We start from the raw sequence: 19,449 nt of genomic DNA, 5'->3' as shown, positions 1-19,449 counted from the left end.
CTTTGTTCTAGCTTGTCCATTAAATGAGAAGGATATGTAGAATTATTTATGGCTAATTTCTAAATGAGATATACAATCGTATTTCCTATATTTTTGCACAGAACAGAAACAAGTTTGTCATATATATTAGCTACCTTTGGAGAAGCTAGAGATTTGAAAAACTTTGAGTCCTGAATTGTGTCCATATGTTTAAGACCTTTTAAATGTGAAGGTGGTCTGGTCAGTGACTTCCACCTGTAAAGGCAAGACAGAAAAAATCCGATGCTCCTATAAAAATGGCAATTTTGAATGCAACATTCTTAGCTGGCTCCAAAATAAAATTATTTTAAAGTATAAAGTATTCCATACATCTGAAAAGTACAGTTTATATTAGGACATTCACAGGTGTCACAAAGGGCTTCATTGGCACTTTCTCAATCCAGGTACTGGCTTGTCATCTTTAGAAGGCTGGCAATGTTAATATAAAAAACACTAGTTACAATAGCTGGGTGCTAATCTGCTGTCTGATAATGGTTTTTCAGCATTTCTGTCAGTTCTAATTACAGTTCCTGTATGCTGCTTACAAGTTCCTTCTGCTCATATGTCTGGTTTCCAAATTTAAAAAGAAACGATCTAGAGTGTAGATTAATAGCTTAATTTCTAATCAGAAAAATTAAGTCAGGTCACAAAGCTAAAGTATTATAAACTATAAAGAGAAACTGAGACCGTTCTTTTATGTGGGCATGTCTACATGCTGGCCTTTTTCAATAGATAACCTGTGCTGCTTGTTTAAACTGTAAGCACCTATGCTATTAGTTGGGTTTGTACCTTTCCAGGTATATGCACATTTGGGCGATATCTGTAATTAGCATTTATAACTTGTTTTGTTAATTGAAATTTCAAAATGCAACTTAGTGACTTGACAGCCATCCAATAATCAAATTGTAATAGTATCATAAAGATAAGTGACTTGACTGAAGAGAAGCTTCTGTGTCCTGTAAAGAACAAAGCCTAGCATCCATAAGTAACACAGCCTTTTGGATGATGGTTGCCTAGCTATCCATTACACATTTGGTACAATTAATCCAGAGGCATCAAGTTAGTTTTAAGGTGGCAGCACATATAGAATATATAGAATAAGATTGAAACTTTCTATTGTGCAATATGTGTCCACTTTATCTTTTTTCCCCAGTTCTCTGCACAGCTAAGTAGGCTTTGCTGCCAGTCTAATTAATGTGCTTCTCATGTATAATAGCTGTTCTCCTTTACTGAAATAGTTGAATAGTCCTCCACAAGTAGTCACAGTTTGAAAGAGGCATGTCATTTTTGGAAAGGTTCTTCAAAGTTAGCTGGCTTAATTATAATATCTTTGATTCCAGAGGTTTCAAATTAATTGCTGACTATTCAAAAGGACTACAGGAGTTGGTCCTTCAAACACAGCTGACCACTTCTCTATATTGATGAATTTTGACTTCAGTGGGACTACTCACATTACTAAGTATTCTAAAGAATAATAAGTGTTATCAGGATACTGACCTAAATGGAGGAATAGAAAAGCATCCAAGAGATTTGCCATTGTCCCAAGAGTGCTTTGGTTAGAAAGCAGCTGTTGTAGTTTAAACCCAGCTGGTAGCTCAGTACCATTCAACTGCTCACTCACTCCTCCTTTATTCCCCCCCACGGGTGGGATGTGGAGGAGAATCAAAAGAATGTAAACCCCATGAGTTGAGTTAAGAACCATTTAATAACTAAAGTACAATATAATACTGCTACTACTACTAATGAAGATTATAAGGGGAATAACAAGGGGAAAGAAAACCAGGAGGTGAAAGGAAAAATCCCCAATAAACACAGGTGGTGCACAGTACAATTGTTCCCACCAGTTGACCGATACGCAGCCCAACCCTAGCAGTGGTCTGGGCCTTCTGGGTAACTTCCCTGTTTATATACTGGGTCTGACATGCTGTGGTATGGAATAACTCTTTGGCTAGTTTGGGTCAAGTGTCCTTTCTCTCTGATCCTTCCTGGCTTCTTGTACCCCTCCTCACTGGCAGAGCATGAGAGACTCTTGATCAGCATAAGCACTACTAAGTGACAACTAAAACATTGGTGTTATCAGCATTATCCTCAGACTATGTCCAAAACACAGGTCTGTACCAGCTACTAGGAAGAAAATTAACTCTATCCCAGCTGAAGCCAGGACAGCAACATAAGAATTGACTGGGTATACAAAGCCTTACCACTAAAGCAGGCATGACTTTTGAGTCTGGGAGTAATTTTTCCCAGATTTGGACTGCTTTGTTATTAATGGTACTATGCACATTGCCTCTGAAGATTTCAGCTTCAAAATTTATGTTAGTTTGTTCAATCCACTAATTAATGAACCAGGGAGCTCCAGGAATATGACTTAAGCTAGACGTCCAAGGCTCTCTGGCTTGACTTGTAACTAACCTAAATCCCTTGAGAACTCTATCTAGGAGACAGGTCCAGCACTGCTGTTGAACACATGACATTTATACAAGTGTCAGAATGCTATGATCAGAGGCATGTGAATGTATCCATAACATCCCATCAAATTTAAGAAGACTATTTTTTAAACTGAAAGATTAAATTTGGCTTATTTTTACAGAAGGATTTGGTTTTGAGTTAAAACTATTCACATTAAGATTTTAAAATAAATTTTCTGGAATCCCAAAAGTATATTGGCTTGTGGAACTGGAAAGGAAACAGGCTGCTAACCTGAACAGTGTATATAACATACAGACTCTAATTAGACTAAAATATGAGACAATTATCTAGCCATCACTATTACTGAATTCAAATCCTGAGCATCACTTAGTCCTGGCTGTCACCTAGTCATAACAATTCAGAGATCTATCCATGCTGTGTAGAAACATTTATACAAAGGACTTTTCTAAGTAACTCATAGGAAATACTAATAATTCTTTCTGACCTTCAGGTGAAAGATGCTTTTTACATATATTTTCAGAACTGTTTGCTCAGTCCTACGTGTGCGTAAATGTATGAGATCTTACTTGTCCCTGTCCAGCACGAGAGGACATTCAAGCTCCTCCTCTTCCATATACTTGCTTTCTTCTTTAATTATAATAGGAAAAGTATTAACATCACAAGGCAAAATCAACCGAGTAGTATCGAATACTTCAAACTTCCTGGGTTGTCCGTAGTAACCAAGATAGTATCCATTCATCGCATTCCAGAGCCTATAGACATAGTAGAAGCAGTGCCAGAGGACAGAAAGAAAAAAAATGGATACTCTTAGAAGTGGCACATAAGTGAGAAAATACCGGTCTACATTATCAAGTTCTGCAGCACTGTTCTAGAGTTCAGTGTGCTAGTCATAAAATAAAAAAGCAATGTGATTGAAGTTCACTGTTTATAATGTAAGTAACTTGAGAGTAAAAATATCTCGGAAGGATGTTGTAAAAATCAGAAAACAAACAGTTCATCTTTATAATTACAAAACTGAGTAAAGGCAGCGGTAGCCTGAGTTGCTCCTACAGTAAGGTGCTGCCACCAAAGCAGGATCTACACAGAATTTCCTCATTAATTACCCCAAATACCCCAAAGAAACCTCTTCATATGTACTTGTTAGCAGAGAAGGAATTACTGCTATCTATAAAGCATTTCAGGCTGCAATGGATTAATTACATAAGCATTGGGTAGATGCAGTGCTTAGGACCCATGTCAATTTAACAAGTATTGAAAACTAAAGTAGGATTAGAACAGGTGGTTGTTTCTAAAATGATGGAGCCGTTAACTACGCATTCAAGATCACCTTGCTGGAAGAAAACAACAGTCTGCAAAAGGTCTGACTTCCTAAGAAACCTGGAAGTTTTACCCTAAAATATTAGTTCTTTCAGCTGCGGAACAGAAATGCACCCAATGTTGTATTTATTTCAGTTCCTGCCTATATAGAAGAGGAACTCTGGAGACAGTTCTGCTGATTAGCCATAAGAAGCAGTACCTGACTGAACCATCAATAGATGCTGTTACTACCACATTTTTCTCCTCTTCATGAAATAAATCAATCACTTCAGTAGCATGTGCCCTCCAGCAGATCTCCTCCTTTATTTGCTGAGGGAAGAAGGCAACATAACCACATTTCAGGCAGTTCAGTAAGGTTGGCAGGTTAGTGGATTTATCAGCATGGTTTTCTGAAAATTCAGAGGTGAAAAAGGAATCCCTCCATGAGAAAATCTCTGAATGGCATATGGTGGAAACGTCGCTCAGAGGACATGGATAAATTCATTCTTAAGGTAGCCTCTTTGAACACAATGGAATAATGTTAACAGCATTTTACTTGTGTTTTTCTTGCTTTTCACAACATCAAGTTATTACTTCAAGAAAAATACATGACCTGTATGTGTAGGAAACATTTTTAGTCCACACAGTGCTCTGAATCAATTTTCTGCTTGTCATGTATCTTGGTATACTGTTCAAATTAAGAAAAGCGGCAGATATTTGCTTACATTTTTATCTCTTTGTGGACCTTCTAAGAATGAGGCAATGTACCAGCGCATAATGTGTCCCTCTGTTTAAAAAGCAAAAATCAAAACATTAATAAATTTCATTAGTGCTGCACATTCACTTGCTGCTACCATATGCTCTTGTAAACATTGGGTAGAATAAAGCAGAGATTACAGGTCAGTGAATGTTATTTTAAGGTGAATGTCACTATCTCGTTGTCAAGTACTGGGTAGAAGACTATGGTATATTCACTAATATGCAAAGAAATACATATACCCTTTGTGAACAAGGTATCATTAAATGGATAGGTTTGAAATGGAAAGAATTTAAAGTTTTTTCTGTAAATGACTTGAGTAAAAAATAAGTTGTCTTGCCAAGACAGTTTTCTATTGTACAAACTAGGTATGAGAGCTTCCTGGAGTTTAAACTGTTTTACAATCCTGCTGAAATAGATGAAGTTGATTAATTGCAGACATAATGAAAGCTTGATATTTGACAACCTTTTAGTATGCTCATGTGAAGCTAGAATCAAAGAACCATTTTCCTTGTGACCCACAATTGCTCAGTTTACTGCCTAAGCTCTCTCTTTCCTGATTAAGTTGCCTCTTATCTCTTGTTTCTACTACTACACAGAAAAACCTTTTGTGTAATTCCAACTTTCATACTGGTCACATCTGGTTTATAGGCCTGTGTGTTTTCAGGCAAGAAAGGAGGCTGACAGAGAAGTTGACATTTTCCTAACAAGGGAAAATCTATAATGGGAACAAAAAATTGGTAGTAGCACTGCAGATAGAAGAGAAGGGTGTGGAAAACATGAAAGGCAAATGCATAGTGGCACAAATACAAAAAAGGACAAAGACAGGGTATCAGATGAACAGGTAATAGGGTGGATACTTTTCCACAACTAATTAAAATCCTGTTCAGTTCATGCTACCTTCCTGAACCCATTTACTGATTTGACTCAATGGGGGGGGAGTGGAAACTACATTTTCAGCATCAGTGTCAAGGTGCTGCTCAGTTTTGCAACAAATGGAGAAAATAATGTTCTCCGTCCACCCTCTGACAGCATAAGAGCAGGAAGCTGGCAGGAAACAGTTCTAATAGTAATTTTAGATGAAACTGTCCCATTAAAGGACAAAGATCTCATTGGACAGATGCAGAAGAGGAAAATTTCCAGGGTGATTCTAAAGGTTTGGAGGAGGATCAGACAGCAAATGACTTTCTGCCAAATGAAAGCCAGATTTTGTGTGAAATTAAGTCTAACAAAGAGCTGCTAGCACAAACCACAAGTGCTTTCTTTATACAGCAGCATACTGCTGAAGCCATTACTGTACACTTCACATCAGTGTCCAAATCATGGCTCTCGGTACAGCCACAGCTGCAGTTTCTTATTTAGTTTTATTACTATGGATGTGAAATTTTTGCCCTTTTTTAGCAGCAATCCTTGCCCTTGGTATTAACACAATAATTCAGATGGAAAGTGGAAAGTATATGCAAGGCGTGTGAATGAAGAAAATTGTTATGTCTTTTATAAAAACATTCCTGCTGATAATGCTGCTAACACTAAGCTTTAATCTACCATCCTTTCATACTAGAAAATACCTTTTTCAATTACTTAATTATAGCTTTGATGGAGAAAGTCTGGAAGCATTTGGACATTCATTTCCACATTTCTGGCACATTTACAGCATGATATTTTGTGGTCCTACAGACTGTCCTGAACAGAATGACTATCATGTTTACTCACCCTTACTGCCTGCCAAAAGTATTTTAGTGGAGATGTCTGTACATAGTGCTGTCAGAGGAACTGAAGGATGTTTTGAAAATGGCAAAAGTTCTTTCACTAAGTTTCCCTAAAATAAATAAACACGCACATATTTCTCATATACATTAAAAAAAAAACAACAAAAAGTCAATGTATCAGATGTTGAGTTCCATTGATTTGATCTAGTCAGCATTACTCAGCTCCTATCTATTCAGAAGGACACTAAAAAAGTAGTTATCTAATCTACTGAATGACCAACATAGCTGGAGTGTATTCTGGATTGCTATCTCTTCTACATCAAGAGAAGAAGCTATTTTACTGTTCAGTGATTGTACCATGGCACTCCCCCTTTTTACAGTATTTACTTTTTATCTCTTGTTTAGAGTAACATGGGTGATCACATATTTTCTGTAATTGTGTCTTATGGATCTGAAGTGATAAGACAAGCCATTGAATTTGTGTTGCATGACTGTCTTTAAAAGCTGATTATAGCTGTAGACTCTATGTGTTAGGTACTATTCTCTCCCTGTTTGTAACCTTACTAGTGCTAGCTGCTAGCTGGCTTGTGCAATGTTCTAGGCATATTTCTCATCTTCTGACAGTAGGATACTCTGCCTTGACTAATATCCTTTCTTAGAATATAACTGTTTTGTTTGAAAAGTCAACTTTCAGGCTTTGACATAACATTAGTCAGTTTTTGTTAAAATTATTTCAAATGTTTCTTCAACTAATTTGTATCCGTGGAAGAAACTGTTGAGAAAAAAAAAAAATCAGTAAAATATCTGCTGCTGCAATTGCTAGTTAAAAAGCACGTTTTCATGTTTTCAAAGATTAGTAGAATTACCTTCTCAATAGTCCAGTCCCATCCCAAAGACATTCAGATAGCTACCTGAATATTCCATAGGCAGATACAGCCATTTTCATGAGCAGAAGCCAGCATGGGTGAGTGTCCTGCTTCAGCTTTGGGTACATACTGCATACTCTTGCAACTAGTTGTGTCTTTTGCTTTGGAACACAAATGATCATACATTTTCTCAACAATTTTTAGAGCTGCTTTTGAATGCCCAGAAATTACCTAACACTAGAAAAAATGTAAATTTGAAAACAAACTCTGTCATCAAGATGACATTACTCTGAAAATATTGCAGATATGGATAAAAGACAGCTGAAAAGAAATCAGAACAGTCTTCATGATCTTATCTAAACCATCTAGAACTATTGCTTCATGGTGGTGGGGGAACTTTACTCAGAGCATAGCAAGATTTTACAGAAACTGCAAGCACCAGTGATTGTGGAGGACAAGTGTAAGACAGTGGTCATCAGGATCTGCAGCATGCATGATGCTTCTAGAGATTACTGTAAATTCAACAATGAAGTTGAATAACTAAATGACATATAATTCTGGAATCACAGATTTCCGTACATACTTCTTCAGTTCAAAACTTTAGCTAAATGCAAGGTGGTGGTTACAGAGAATCTTTTTTGAGTTCCTGCTGTGACTTTCCTAGTGTTGGAGAAGCTGGGGTGGGGATGCCTTATGAAGGTGCTCGGTGAAATGGATATTCAGTAGATGCAGGAATGAGTGCCTATTTCATTGAGCAGCTACAAGGCTTAGGGATATTCTGGTTTCAGAGCATGTTTTCTTTGCAAAATCAGTTCAGCTTAAATCTGCATTTCAGATGATCAGATTCCTTGTTACTGGGAAAGTTTGCTTTACAGCAGAGGTTGAACAAAGGATTCAGAAGATTCCAGAGGATTTGCTTCTTGCAAATTCATTACTCCATTTGCACAGCTTTAACTCTTAAGCACTTGGTTCTCTGTTTTTCTCTTTTGTTTTAAGGATATATATCATAGGAAGACTTTTCCTTCTAAAATTTTTGTCTGTGAGGTCATTCAGTCATAGGTGAGTCAAGTTGGCTTTTGCTATACTATTTCAATGATTAATTGCTCAAATATTTATGTGGCAGACAAGTGTGTATGGTTGACATTCCCATATTCTGCAATGTTTTCAGGATCATGTCTACTTAGAAAAGGCAGCAATTAAGCCCTTGCATATCCTGCATCATGGACTGGCTTTTGGGGAATAACTGCAAATCAGGAGGGAGCAGAAGATGTTGAGGTGTGTCATCCAAATACCAGTGGTATCCCAATTATTATAAATATAGTTTGTCATCTAAACGGACAGACTCATTTTCTGTAGTAATCTGAACAAAATTAATGGACCAGAAGCAAAAAGAATGAAAAACGTTTCCATACCTGTTGTCTTTTCAGTATTAATTTCACCACTTTTTACATTTTCCTAATTGTAAGGAATAAGATGTAACAGAATTAGAAATCAGAACATGGGTATAACTACAGAACAGTTCTCCAGTTGAAATTATTTTAAGAATTTATTTTATTTTAATTGAAGGATTTAAATATTTCCACAGTTTCCATTTAATCTGGGACAGCACTGAGTGAAAATAAAAAACATTTCATCTGAAGAGAATCAAAATCACAGATGAACAAATCACAAATGAAATTAGTTGGTATTTAGGATCATGCCAAAGGTAAATTTGAAAGAATGGCATTAAGTTCTTAGGATAACCAAAGTTAATAATTTAGAGTCATGTGAATGTAACCTACATTTCTTAGAGAGTTTAATTCAGACCATGCATAGAGCCTTGGCACTACCTTGAGCAAAGATGAGCAAAGTACATAAGTAGCAATAATATTTACTCACATCAGTATGAGAATTGTGATTTCTTCATTTGTGCCTTACTACATAGGCATTTGAGGATCCTCAAGGCTGACAGTACACTGGTCTCAAAAAATTGCCAAGTCAAAAAGGCAGGAAAAACTATGCAGTCACCAGTGTTTGAGATGTTGTGGTATCTCGGAAGAGGACAAGCCACTTCAGTCTCATCCTACCTATTGATCTGTAGGGCTTGATATGTTTTTTGGGTTTGGGGGGTCTTTTTAAGAGCTGCAAATGGCTGTCCATTTTGTTGCTCTAATGACTAAAGAGCACACGATATTGTATACTTTAGTTTGTGGATGACAGTCAGGCCTGTGCCTACTTGGGGATCTATGAATATGCCATACTCTGCTGAAACAACATTGTGGAAAGAATCTGGGAGGTAGCCGGTTTTTGGTTTTTTTTTTGCCTGCTTGCCATTTGTTACTGTGCAGGTGTGGCATGTTCTTCTGGCATAAAAAGACAAAATGTGTCACAAAAATCGTAATGCTACCCTTAGTAAAAATACACAGATTGAAACACTGCCATCTTGATGGTAAATTAAAAAAAAAATAAAATCACACTGTCATTTGAAAGAATGCATCCAAGCAATTGTGACAGCAATGTATATGTAGTTCTAATTTTATTCAAGTACTTCATGATTTCTCTATTTTACCTTCCCCTTTGAGTTCTTCTGTACTTAGTACTTACATACTGCTGTTTCTCACCATTTGAAAGTCAGCATTGCTATTGATAAGCATTTGACAAACACTTTGGTAGTCAGCTATTCCATGTATCACTGAGCCATCTGCCTGACAGAATGTATTCTCAATTCCCCACCTCATTCAGCTTAGGGGAACAAAATTTGTTTCCCTGCAGTTCTTGATACTTAGTTGTGTGCATGTCTTTATGGAGGGAACTTAGTAAGCTACAGGATTTTAAAAACAAGACTAAGATGAAAACAGAAATTTGATTCAAATGCTACTGGACCCATGAAGCCACCATACCTACCTCTTGTAGGCTCAAAGAACTGCTCTTGTGCTCTGGAACGGCATCATTGTGACTCCTCACAGTAGCTGTAGCAGAGGATAGGGAACTGTATTTCCTGTGCGAAAGAAATTATTGGAGATCATTGACATTGTTGAAGAAACTGTTGCTGTCTGGAAAAACAACATCATCCAGTGTAATAAAGGATAATAAAATAGCGCCTGAATTGATCACACTAAGGGTTGGTGGTGTTTTAGAAATTTATGCAAGTAACTAGGCAATGTTTGCATATTACACAGCCAACCTCTCCTGTTAGGAGTTTTGAGCAAATTAAATCCATAGTAAATCAAAATTAATATTGGTATTCATCCTCAAGAAGTAAAGAGGAAAAATTCAGTGCATGTCAGTGGCTTATTCCCTTTCATCTTTCCAAGGACTTTGTTCTGCAAATTTTTTTTTCAATTAATTATAGATTATTTTCAGTCTGTTAAGAAAATCTTCAGAAATGGGATTCTGTGGAAGAAACTCAGAAAAAAAAATTGTATGTGGTCTTCAATGTTTATGAGTCAAGAAAAGGTCTGACTGTGCTAATAAGAGGTTCTTGCCACATAACTTACACCAATTTCACATCTGTTCTTTACATCAGGGATAATGTAAAACCCATATAGAAAGTATATAGCTGGGTTTCCCACTTAAATTTGGACAGGTGGCCATGGCTTTGCAATTTTTCAATGTTTGATTTCACAAACTTGTTAGCATTCTTGAACATTGTGTGTCTGTATATTATCACAGTCAAATTCATCCAGGTACCTTCCTAATATATACAAAACATCCTAAGCCTATATGATTCAAAGTCATTGTAGGATCCTCCTGCTTATGCATAACCATAACTTTTCCTGATTTATACAAATTTCTATTTGTGAAATGTAATCACCACATTTTTAATTTAACTAGGATTTTCTAAACTGATCATTAAGCTATAATGTAAAATATAATAATATAATGTAAGAAAAGTAAATTTATGTTCAGTTAAGTGGCACTTGTACATTTAGGTGTGTAGTAAATGCATAAGCTACTTGAAGGTTTTAAAGCAATGTAAGACCATAAATCATTCTTATGGTTCAGGAGAGCAAAAATGCTGCCTAATTGCTTAAGACCTTAAAGTCCCATTAAGTATTTAACCATATTGCGCCCTTCTGCCTCCTGTTGCCTTTGCACAACCATTGGAAGCCAGGCTTCTGAAGTTATGTACATGTGCAATGCTTTTCTCTCAAAATGAGCATATTTGGCTAAAATTCTGTTGCTCTGTGCCAGCTTCTAGTTTGTTTTAAGATGAAACTTGAGGCTGCAAACTTCAACGAGCTTGCCTTTCTTTGTTTGATCAGAGTATCTAATAACATGAGGATTGTATCCATTTTGAAATAAAGAAAAAGCCTGCTGCCATATCATAGAGATAAGAATCAAAGAAGGTACAGTACACAGGAAAACTGATACCTGATGAAAACTGATTTTTGTTGAATTCTTCAACAGAATTGAGAGTTATGAGGTCAGATAAAGGACAGAAAGATAGCTTAGTGGAGCAGTAAAAAAAAAATTATAATATTTATGATTGATAAGCATTATAAAAGTTTAAGGATAGGAAAGCTAATTAACTCTTTGAACTTGAACTGATTAAATGCAAAGAAAATCTCAATTTATATCAGCTGTCCTGGATAAATATTACATGGGTGTACAACAAATGACTGCACCTGTTTTGGGGGTAGATACAATGCACAGTTACCTGAAAGAGAAAGCACTATGTACAAGGAATAACATGGCATTGACTCCAGATGCCTGAAGAACTGAAGCCTGGCTGTCTTCATTAATTTCACACCTGAAAATAAAGATGTTCATACAGGATGTTTCAGAGAGGTTGCGTACTGTTCCCAGAAAAAGTTGCAAGCTTCATTTACAATCTAAAAGTATCAAATATGTCATTTCCCAGAAAGCATATCACCTTAAAATGTTAGACACAGTTTTTCAGAATCTGGTTATCAGTTATGATGGATTAATATCAGTGAAGAGTAGGCACAAAATGTGCCTGTGTCAGGAAAACTCGGAACCTGATGGAATGATGAACATTTTGTTCAGCCAAGTGTATTCTTGAGAATTAGTATCTAAGAGAAAAGTAAAGTAACTTATGTTGAAGTTAACTGCTAAGTTAATGTTAGAAAAGTACCTGCGCCTGGCATTCAAACCAGTCGTGTGAACTCTGGGTAAAATACTCTACTTACAAATTGACTTTCCTGACTTCCATGCATCCACATTAATTTGCTTCCTCATAAATGAGGAGGCAAAAGCAAAAGAAGAGACAGAGCCAGAACTGAGTTAAGTTTCATTATTTCCTGTGATACAGAAAAACTCAGCTCACTTTCTCACAAACATGCCCATTTTACATATGAAGGATGCTGTGAAACTACTGGGTAGGATAAGTAAATATTGACTTTATATGGTACGAAAAGGCATGTATTCCACCACCATCACAGAAATACTGCTGTTCTGCTCCACATAGCCTAACCAGACATGTTGTAATTTTTCATTTTCCTCATTGTGCTGGGCTCAGCAGTAGCAGTCATTTTTCTCCTTCTCAGTAGCTGGTGCAGTGCTGTGTTTTTGACTTTCAGCCTGGGAACAGTGCTGATAACACTGATGTTTTTAGTTGCTGCTCAGTAATGTTTAGTCTGACCAAGGACTTTCTGAGTCTCATGCTCTGGTAGGGAGGAGGGGAAGCTGGAAGGAAGCAGAGACAGGACACCTGGCCTGAAATAGCCAAAGGGATATTCCATACCACAGCATGTCATGCCTACTATATAAACTGGGAGCAGTTACCCGGAAGGGCAAGATCACTGCTCGGGTTGGGCTGGGTATCAGTCAGTGGGTGGTGAGCGGTTGTATTCTCTTCCCTTGTTATTTCCCTTATCATTATCATTATTGGTGGCAGCAGTAGTGATTTGTGTTATACTTTAGTTACTGGACTGCTCTTATCTCAACATGTGGGAGTTACATTCTTTCAATTCTCTTCCCCATCCCTCCAGGAGTGGGGGGAGGTGTGTGTGTGGGGGGGAGCGAGCAAGTGGCTGTGTGGTTCTGGGTTGCCAGCTGGGCTTAAACCATGACACTCATGTAGCAATTCAGTCTGCATGAGAATATCTGGAACCAGTATGCTCACATCTTGTCACTTTCTGTGAAAGAATTTTACTCCCAAGCCTCCAAATCTACTTGAGATTTCCCCTTGTTGAACCTGACTTCTAGTCATGTAGGTATTGACAATTATACCGATACGATAATGTAGAACATTTGCCATTATTATGAGAAGTAGTATTATTTCTAGATGTCCTTCCAGACATTAGACTTCCTAAATAAGGATGTTTCTTCAGCTCAGTAGCAGCCTCTAGTCAATGACATTGATTTACATAGAGTTTCCTCAGTGGCAGTGCTGAGTTATGTTAAAATACTATTCTTAATTACATCATCCCTTCCTCAGATGACTCTGTCTCTTGACCGTGTCTCCTACCCGCAATGTTAGGAATAGCTAACAAAGTATTTTGAAGTCGGAGGGAGAGGGGCACACATAATTTGCTACTTTAACTCCTGCTTGGCCATGACCCTTTACAGCTGGATGTCTTAGCATTTCCAGTATGCCATTTGAAAAGTTTGTATGAAATACCAGAGGTCAAAATGTCTCCTTGAAAACAATACTTACAAGCATCTCACAGTGGCAGATTCAAAATCCCACAGAATTATTGCACCATTTGCACTTCCTGTAGCTATCAAACTGCATCCTTCTACTTTTAAAACAGCAAAACATTTGATTTCCACAGAAGGTACAAAATTCTACAAAGAACATTAAAAAAAATTGAGTAGAAGTAATGTAGACACTAGAGAGTAAAATGTTTTAACTGTTAGTTTAATAAGGTGCCTAAATTGACAGTGTCTGCAACAACTGTGTGTATTGAATGCTATTCTCATCCTATTGTATTTGAGGCACATGGAAGCACCAGAAGAAAGCAGGGAGAGATAGTACTGGGAGACTCCCTGCTGCAGAGGACAGGAGTCTCCATTTGTTAACATTAGCACAGTTACAATTAGAGCATGTAAAAACTGCTGTAAGAACTAAAGATTAATCAGATGTAGGTACCTTTGGAGATACAGTAATCAGGTTAAAGGAATAAGTCACTGAACAGAAATATGACAACCTTTCCTTAAACATCATCTAGATCTGTTACAAAGTTAGTGAAATTATACAAAACAAAACTTAAGTCTCATGGACTAAGTTAAATTGGCCAAAACTGAAACATAACTTGACATTTTACTAAAGCAAAAAGAAAAAATTGACTCACTTTAACACCCAGCTTGATCTTTATATGCCAGTATTCCTGATGGTCAGTATAGTTATAGTAATGAATGACACTGAATTTCTAGAAGACTTTATACAAGAACCTCAACTTACTATTTTTTACAGGAATGTAAAGTGTACATTCAAAGCAGCTGCTTCATCATGGCAAAAACCATGCAATGAATTACTAGGCAGATATAACCCTTGGAAACAATCACTTTCTTACATGATTTATTTTAGAACTTCAGTATACTGATAATCTGGAATACTTATTTGGTTCTTAACCTATTACTAAACATTAAATCTTTGAGGGCACAGTAAACATTTTACTTTCTAATCTTCTGTAAACTATGTGGAATTTGAATTTGAATTTGAATTTCTCACCTCTGTGTCATTCTTTGGAGAACTGGTGTCAGATAGAAACTGAATATCCGGGAAAAAATCATGTGTTTGTAAGGTGTCAGGCTTCAGTAACAGAGGCACAACTGGATTCTTTCGTGGAAATGACACTGCCTCAGGAAGCACCCATGTGACATACAGGTATGTTTCAACTGAGTTACCCTATTAAAATAATTGATTCAATTAAAAGAAAGGATATGTTTCAACTGAGTTACCCTATTAAAATAATTGACTCAATGAAAAAGGAAGGAAAGGATTTCTCTGTTCATAACGCAATTATCAGTGAGTGTGTGTCAAAAGCTTATTTCTGTGTCAAACTATAAAAACTGTTATAGGTATCACGTAGCATATGCCTACACTGCAAACTGACACATCAGCCAGAAATATTCCAGTTTACCTGCTGTTATGTTAGAAGCTGTGGAGTTCAGAGCTTTTGATTTTATTCAGTTTAACTACCTTCTTAAAGTACGTTGTCTCTTCAGCTATAGCTGCTTATTTTATTAACACTGCTGGCCTTCAGTTCACATCTACCATATCAGAAAAACTGGTGGTTGTTCCAATTTTGTGAGAAGAAGAAGCCACAAGTTTATGGCATACAAATGACTGGGATACGTCAGCAATATCTGAATCTGAGGGCTCAGCTGCTGTCTGGGACAGTAATATTACAAAGGACAAGTATTCAGAACCCAAGGAGGTGATGCTGTCTTCCACTGCCCAAGGAGTGCACTAAGGCAGAAGGGCAGCCATGAGGCAGGAAAGATACGGCTTCCTGATAAGAACATGGCCATAGGAATGAGGTACTGTTAAAAAGGAGAGCTCTTACCAGTGCAGTGGGGCTAAAAGAATAAACAGGATTTGCAGGAACAGTTCTAGCTGGTCGCAGCTGCTGGCGAACTAGAAACTCTTAAACCAGGGTAAATACTGTCTATAATAACAACAGCATTATTGTAAAGCTTTTATCTTAATGTTTCGACTGAAATGTCAATCACAAACAGAAAAGCAAATGCAAATTTCATCAGAATGTTGAAAACCAGCAATGAACTAATGAACATAATACTTAGACAGAAAGGCAGAAAGCTAATTTGACAATATGCAGAAAGTGGATTGTTGACAGTTTCTAAAAATGTATCTACTAACTAATGAAGAAGTCCTGTTTTACCTCAAAATCTAGGAGCTACCAAATGAAATTAGGAAAAAAAAAAGAAGTGTATTTGAGAAACCTGAATGATTTTCATCTTCCCACTCTGTTCCAAAGCAAGAAGTGCATGTTGGCTCTCATCGGCCTTCAGATAAACTATCTTCAGCAGACGACACTCATCTTTGCTGCACTTGGCCAAAGGCAAAGCTTTAACTTCCTGGCCACTTTCAAACACCCAGATTTTCACTGTTCCTACACATGGATGAGAAAGATACACAAAAGGGAATGAACTTTTCAGCACCTGTGCTTCAAGTCAGAAACTTGAACTGGATCAAACGGGAAAAGAAGTAGAAAGAAAATCCAATTGAAGGTTCCAAGGTACGTCACCGGCCTTTTGAAAGCCGTAACAGTGTGTGTGTTTCTTAGGAAAGCACCTTCAGGGACACAAAACTTACAAGAAAACATCTTCAGCACTAGGCCCACCATGTTTCCATCTTTTTTTTCCACGGCTGTTTAATGCTACAGCACAGGATAAAAGACAACTACCTATCTTACTTCTGTTTCTGAACTAACATCATCAGAGAGCTGGCACAGTGTGGGCTGTCAGGCAGAAGACGTGAGGTTTTCAGCTACAGCAAGAAGCAGAGGCACCTGGTTGCTGGATTTGTCCCACAGAGCTAGTGGGGAGAAAGAGCTACAGCATTATTTTAAGTGAAGCAGTTATTACATATGACTTCACTTCTGTATAACTTGATAGAATTCACCTGTCATGCTCTTACAATCTTAAGGGTGAAGTCTCTATTCTCAAGTATAAGCAAGAAACATTAGCCAGTATACTGTATGGAAAAGGTCATCTCTTTATGTGATTCAGTTTTCATATATGTAATATATTTTAATGCTTCAGGTGTGTAAATTTGAATGTGAAAAGAATTATTCAGTTATGTTATCAGATTACAAAATTATTAAAGTTTTCTACAGAATTCAGTGTAGCACTTGTGTATTGGATAGGTCTTGTCACATCACCTAAACTTGATGCATCCTAAATAAAACCTGTGAAAAATTCAGGAAACATGTAGATATATGTACTCTAGTGTTCAGTGTCTGCAGACACTGTAAAATTGAGCTTGGATATTATAAAATTGAAAACCTGATGTTCTTTGTCTGCAGCCGTTTCATTACAGATCTAGGTCCTAAGTGCTATGAGGCACCACCTTTTCAGACCAAGAACTTTAAGATAAAAGCATTGAAGACAGTCTTCTGGTGAGCAGTAAGCTAACAAAGTACCAGAACCCAAGCAGCCAAAAATCACCCTTCTATGAACTATCTACCAGATAAAACCCAACCAAGACATGCCCCCTTTTCCCCATACAGACATCTGTGAGTTCCTTCCCACTTTGGTAGAAAGCCAAAATTCAATCTTCTGACACAGTAAGAATCAAGGCAAAGAGGCAAAAAGTTCCATCTCCTCTTGTAATATGTCATTTTAAATAAATGTAATAAAAATGTGATAATTATTTAACTACTTTACCATCACATGCTCCAGTAACAAAATAAAAACCATGTATTTCAATGGCTGCACAGGTCACTTCAGTATTCAGCCCATGCGCATCTTCCATCTGATATACTTGATATCCCGTTTCCAGATCCCAGACCTGGAAAAATAAGACAGTAATTATTTTTACTACATCCTCTAAAACTCATCACACAACATGTTCCAGTGTGAATGACTAATACTTCCAAGAGAAAATTTTCATATCTGTGAAAAATGTTCTCTTTTGCAATAGCACTCTGCCATGTTCTATTACTGAAATACTAATGTAATTTCCATAAAAATGTTCTTCTCCCCAAAGAAGCCATTGTGGCAAGTGGAGACTGTATTTAGTATGCTATGAGAAAGACCGTTGTTAAGTCAGAGAGACTTTTGTTAAACAATTTTTACACTGCAAAACCAAAGAAATCTAACTAGAAAGAATGCAACTATAATTTCTATGCTAAATAACAAAATGAGCCTCTGAATAATAAAGAGTAACCACTTAATTGCCCAGTAACTTATTTGTAATTAAAAAAAGCTGAGACTATTATTTTTCATTTTAAATGGAGGCAGCTTACACTCACCTTCAGTATTGACTCAGAGCAGATAGTGAGAATCCGGTGAAAAGCCCAGTTGTAAGCCAAAACATTGATGCTTTTCTTATGTGTCCTTGGCACGTATTTTGTATCTTGTATCATATGAGTTAAGTGGTAAATATCAATGACATCTGAACCTGCACAGGGTGAGAGGTGTGGGAATATATACATTTTGAGTATAGTAGCAGTTACTTTCCCTGCATATAGAACGATTTTATGTAAAACACGGGGTCCATTTGAGTTCTAAGAAAATAAGGAATATTGTCTGTTTCTTGACAATATATGTTCTCTAACCAAGAAAACATTCACACGCGCCCCCCACCAAAGCATGCCGAACAATGGCTAAGTATTTACCTGCCTTAAACCACCACCTGCCCACTTTTAATGTGACTGATACCCTGACTCCAAGTCGTTAAGAATCATGAATCCCCCTGTCTCAGATGTCAGTAGGCATGATGATGTCTTTCCAGTACCTTCCTTCATACAGCACTGTGAGTATGAATGGTGTTTTCCAGACATTTTACAGTGCTCTCAGATTAGAAAGGATTGCAAAGACAGGGATATAGGTGGGGACAATAAGACAAAAGAAAGTACAAGGTTTTTACAGTGGAGGCTCACAAGCCAGACTACACATGCAGCTTCCTCTTGCAGTTACAGTTACAGTTCTACCAGCAGAGGAGCAGCAGTCAGCAGTGAGCATGCAGCAAAGGACCAGGTTGCCGAATACTTGGCGTAAATCCAGGCATAGAGGGCAGCAGCTTGGAAAAAGGCACAGAAGGAAAGCTATGGCAATATTTAAATGAAGCATGAAGGTGAGTCATGATTTATGGGTGTTAGTGAACAAATAACTGAAAATCCCTGTAAATCTAGGTACATAGCAATGAGAATTCATTTGCCCATATACAGCCTCAGTCTCTTGCCCTCTTCAGGGGCAAGGAGAAATTCACTTAACCTTTTAATGGAATCATTAATAGAATCCAGGACTAGATTTTTTCCGATATTTAGATACTGCTCCAGTCATTGTTTCTAAGGCCAACGTTACCTCCATTTGTCAAGGATTTATCCATGCAAAATCCATACATCGCTAAGCCTTGAAAATCTCACTAACAAATTTGAAGATGGTATCTTTTATCCTTTAGTAATTAAAATAATCTTTAAAACTTGACTGATTAATATTCTTGGTGTTTTTAAAATAAGACCTAGAAGCTGAAGTTTCTTAAGACTTGCAATGAATACCAAATGCCTAAATCAATAGAACAGTTAGTGGGTGCTAGTCCAGTGTATATATTTGGGCTTCTAAAACAACTTTATTGGCAATGAGATTCAGCAGAAACTACCAGATCACTGAAAAAAAAAAAAGAAAAGAAAAAAAAGAAGTTCACATTCATGTCCTCAGATTTGACAAACTTTGCAAGCTTTGTGCCTTGTTCCTAATCCAAGGACAGAAAAAGCTGTCTCCAAAGACAGTTATTTGT

General features: G+C 37.1%; 1 protein-coding gene across 1 annotated transcript in view; it reads right to left on the bottom strand.

Moving 5' to 3' along the window:
- The window catches only part of WDR64 (WD repeat domain 64), a 62,496-nt gene that overhangs the window by 4,818 nt on the left and 38,229 nt on the right, over positions 1-19,449 (bottom strand). The window contains exons 13-26 of the mRNA XM_031046241.2: positions 17,963-18,111; positions 17,376-17,499; positions 15,930-16,099; positions 14,695-14,871; positions 13,678-13,808; positions 11,716-11,808; positions 9,960-10,053; positions 8,489-8,531; positions 7,122-7,237; positions 6,215-6,320; positions 4,470-4,531; positions 3,965-4,074; positions 3,015-3,200; positions 135-234 (exon numbers count right to left, since the gene is read on the bottom strand). Coding sequence (XP_030902101.2) covers positions 135-234; positions 3,015-3,200; positions 3,965-4,074; positions 4,470-4,531; positions 6,215-6,320; positions 7,122-7,237; positions 8,489-8,531; positions 9,960-10,053; positions 11,716-11,808; positions 13,678-13,808; positions 14,695-14,871; positions 15,930-16,099; positions 17,376-17,499; positions 17,963-18,111 — 1,661 coding nt within the window. The remainder of the gene's footprint in view (positions 1-134; positions 235-3,014; positions 3,201-3,964; positions 4,075-4,469; positions 4,532-6,214; positions 6,321-7,121; positions 7,238-8,488; positions 8,532-9,959; positions 10,054-11,715; positions 11,809-13,677; positions 13,809-14,694; positions 14,872-15,929; positions 16,100-17,375; positions 17,500-17,962; positions 18,112-19,449) is intronic.

The sequence above is a fragment of the Melopsittacus undulatus genome, chromosome 3, assembly GCF_012275295.1.
Source record: "Melopsittacus undulatus isolate bMelUnd1 chromosome 3, bMelUnd1.mat.Z, whole genome shotgun sequence".
Lineage (NCBI taxonomy): Eukaryota > Metazoa > Chordata > Aves > Psittaciformes > Psittaculidae > Melopsittacus > Melopsittacus undulatus.
The sequence above is the reverse complement of the archived record's forward strand: the minus strand, read 5'-3'. Positions and strand labels throughout refer to the sequence as shown.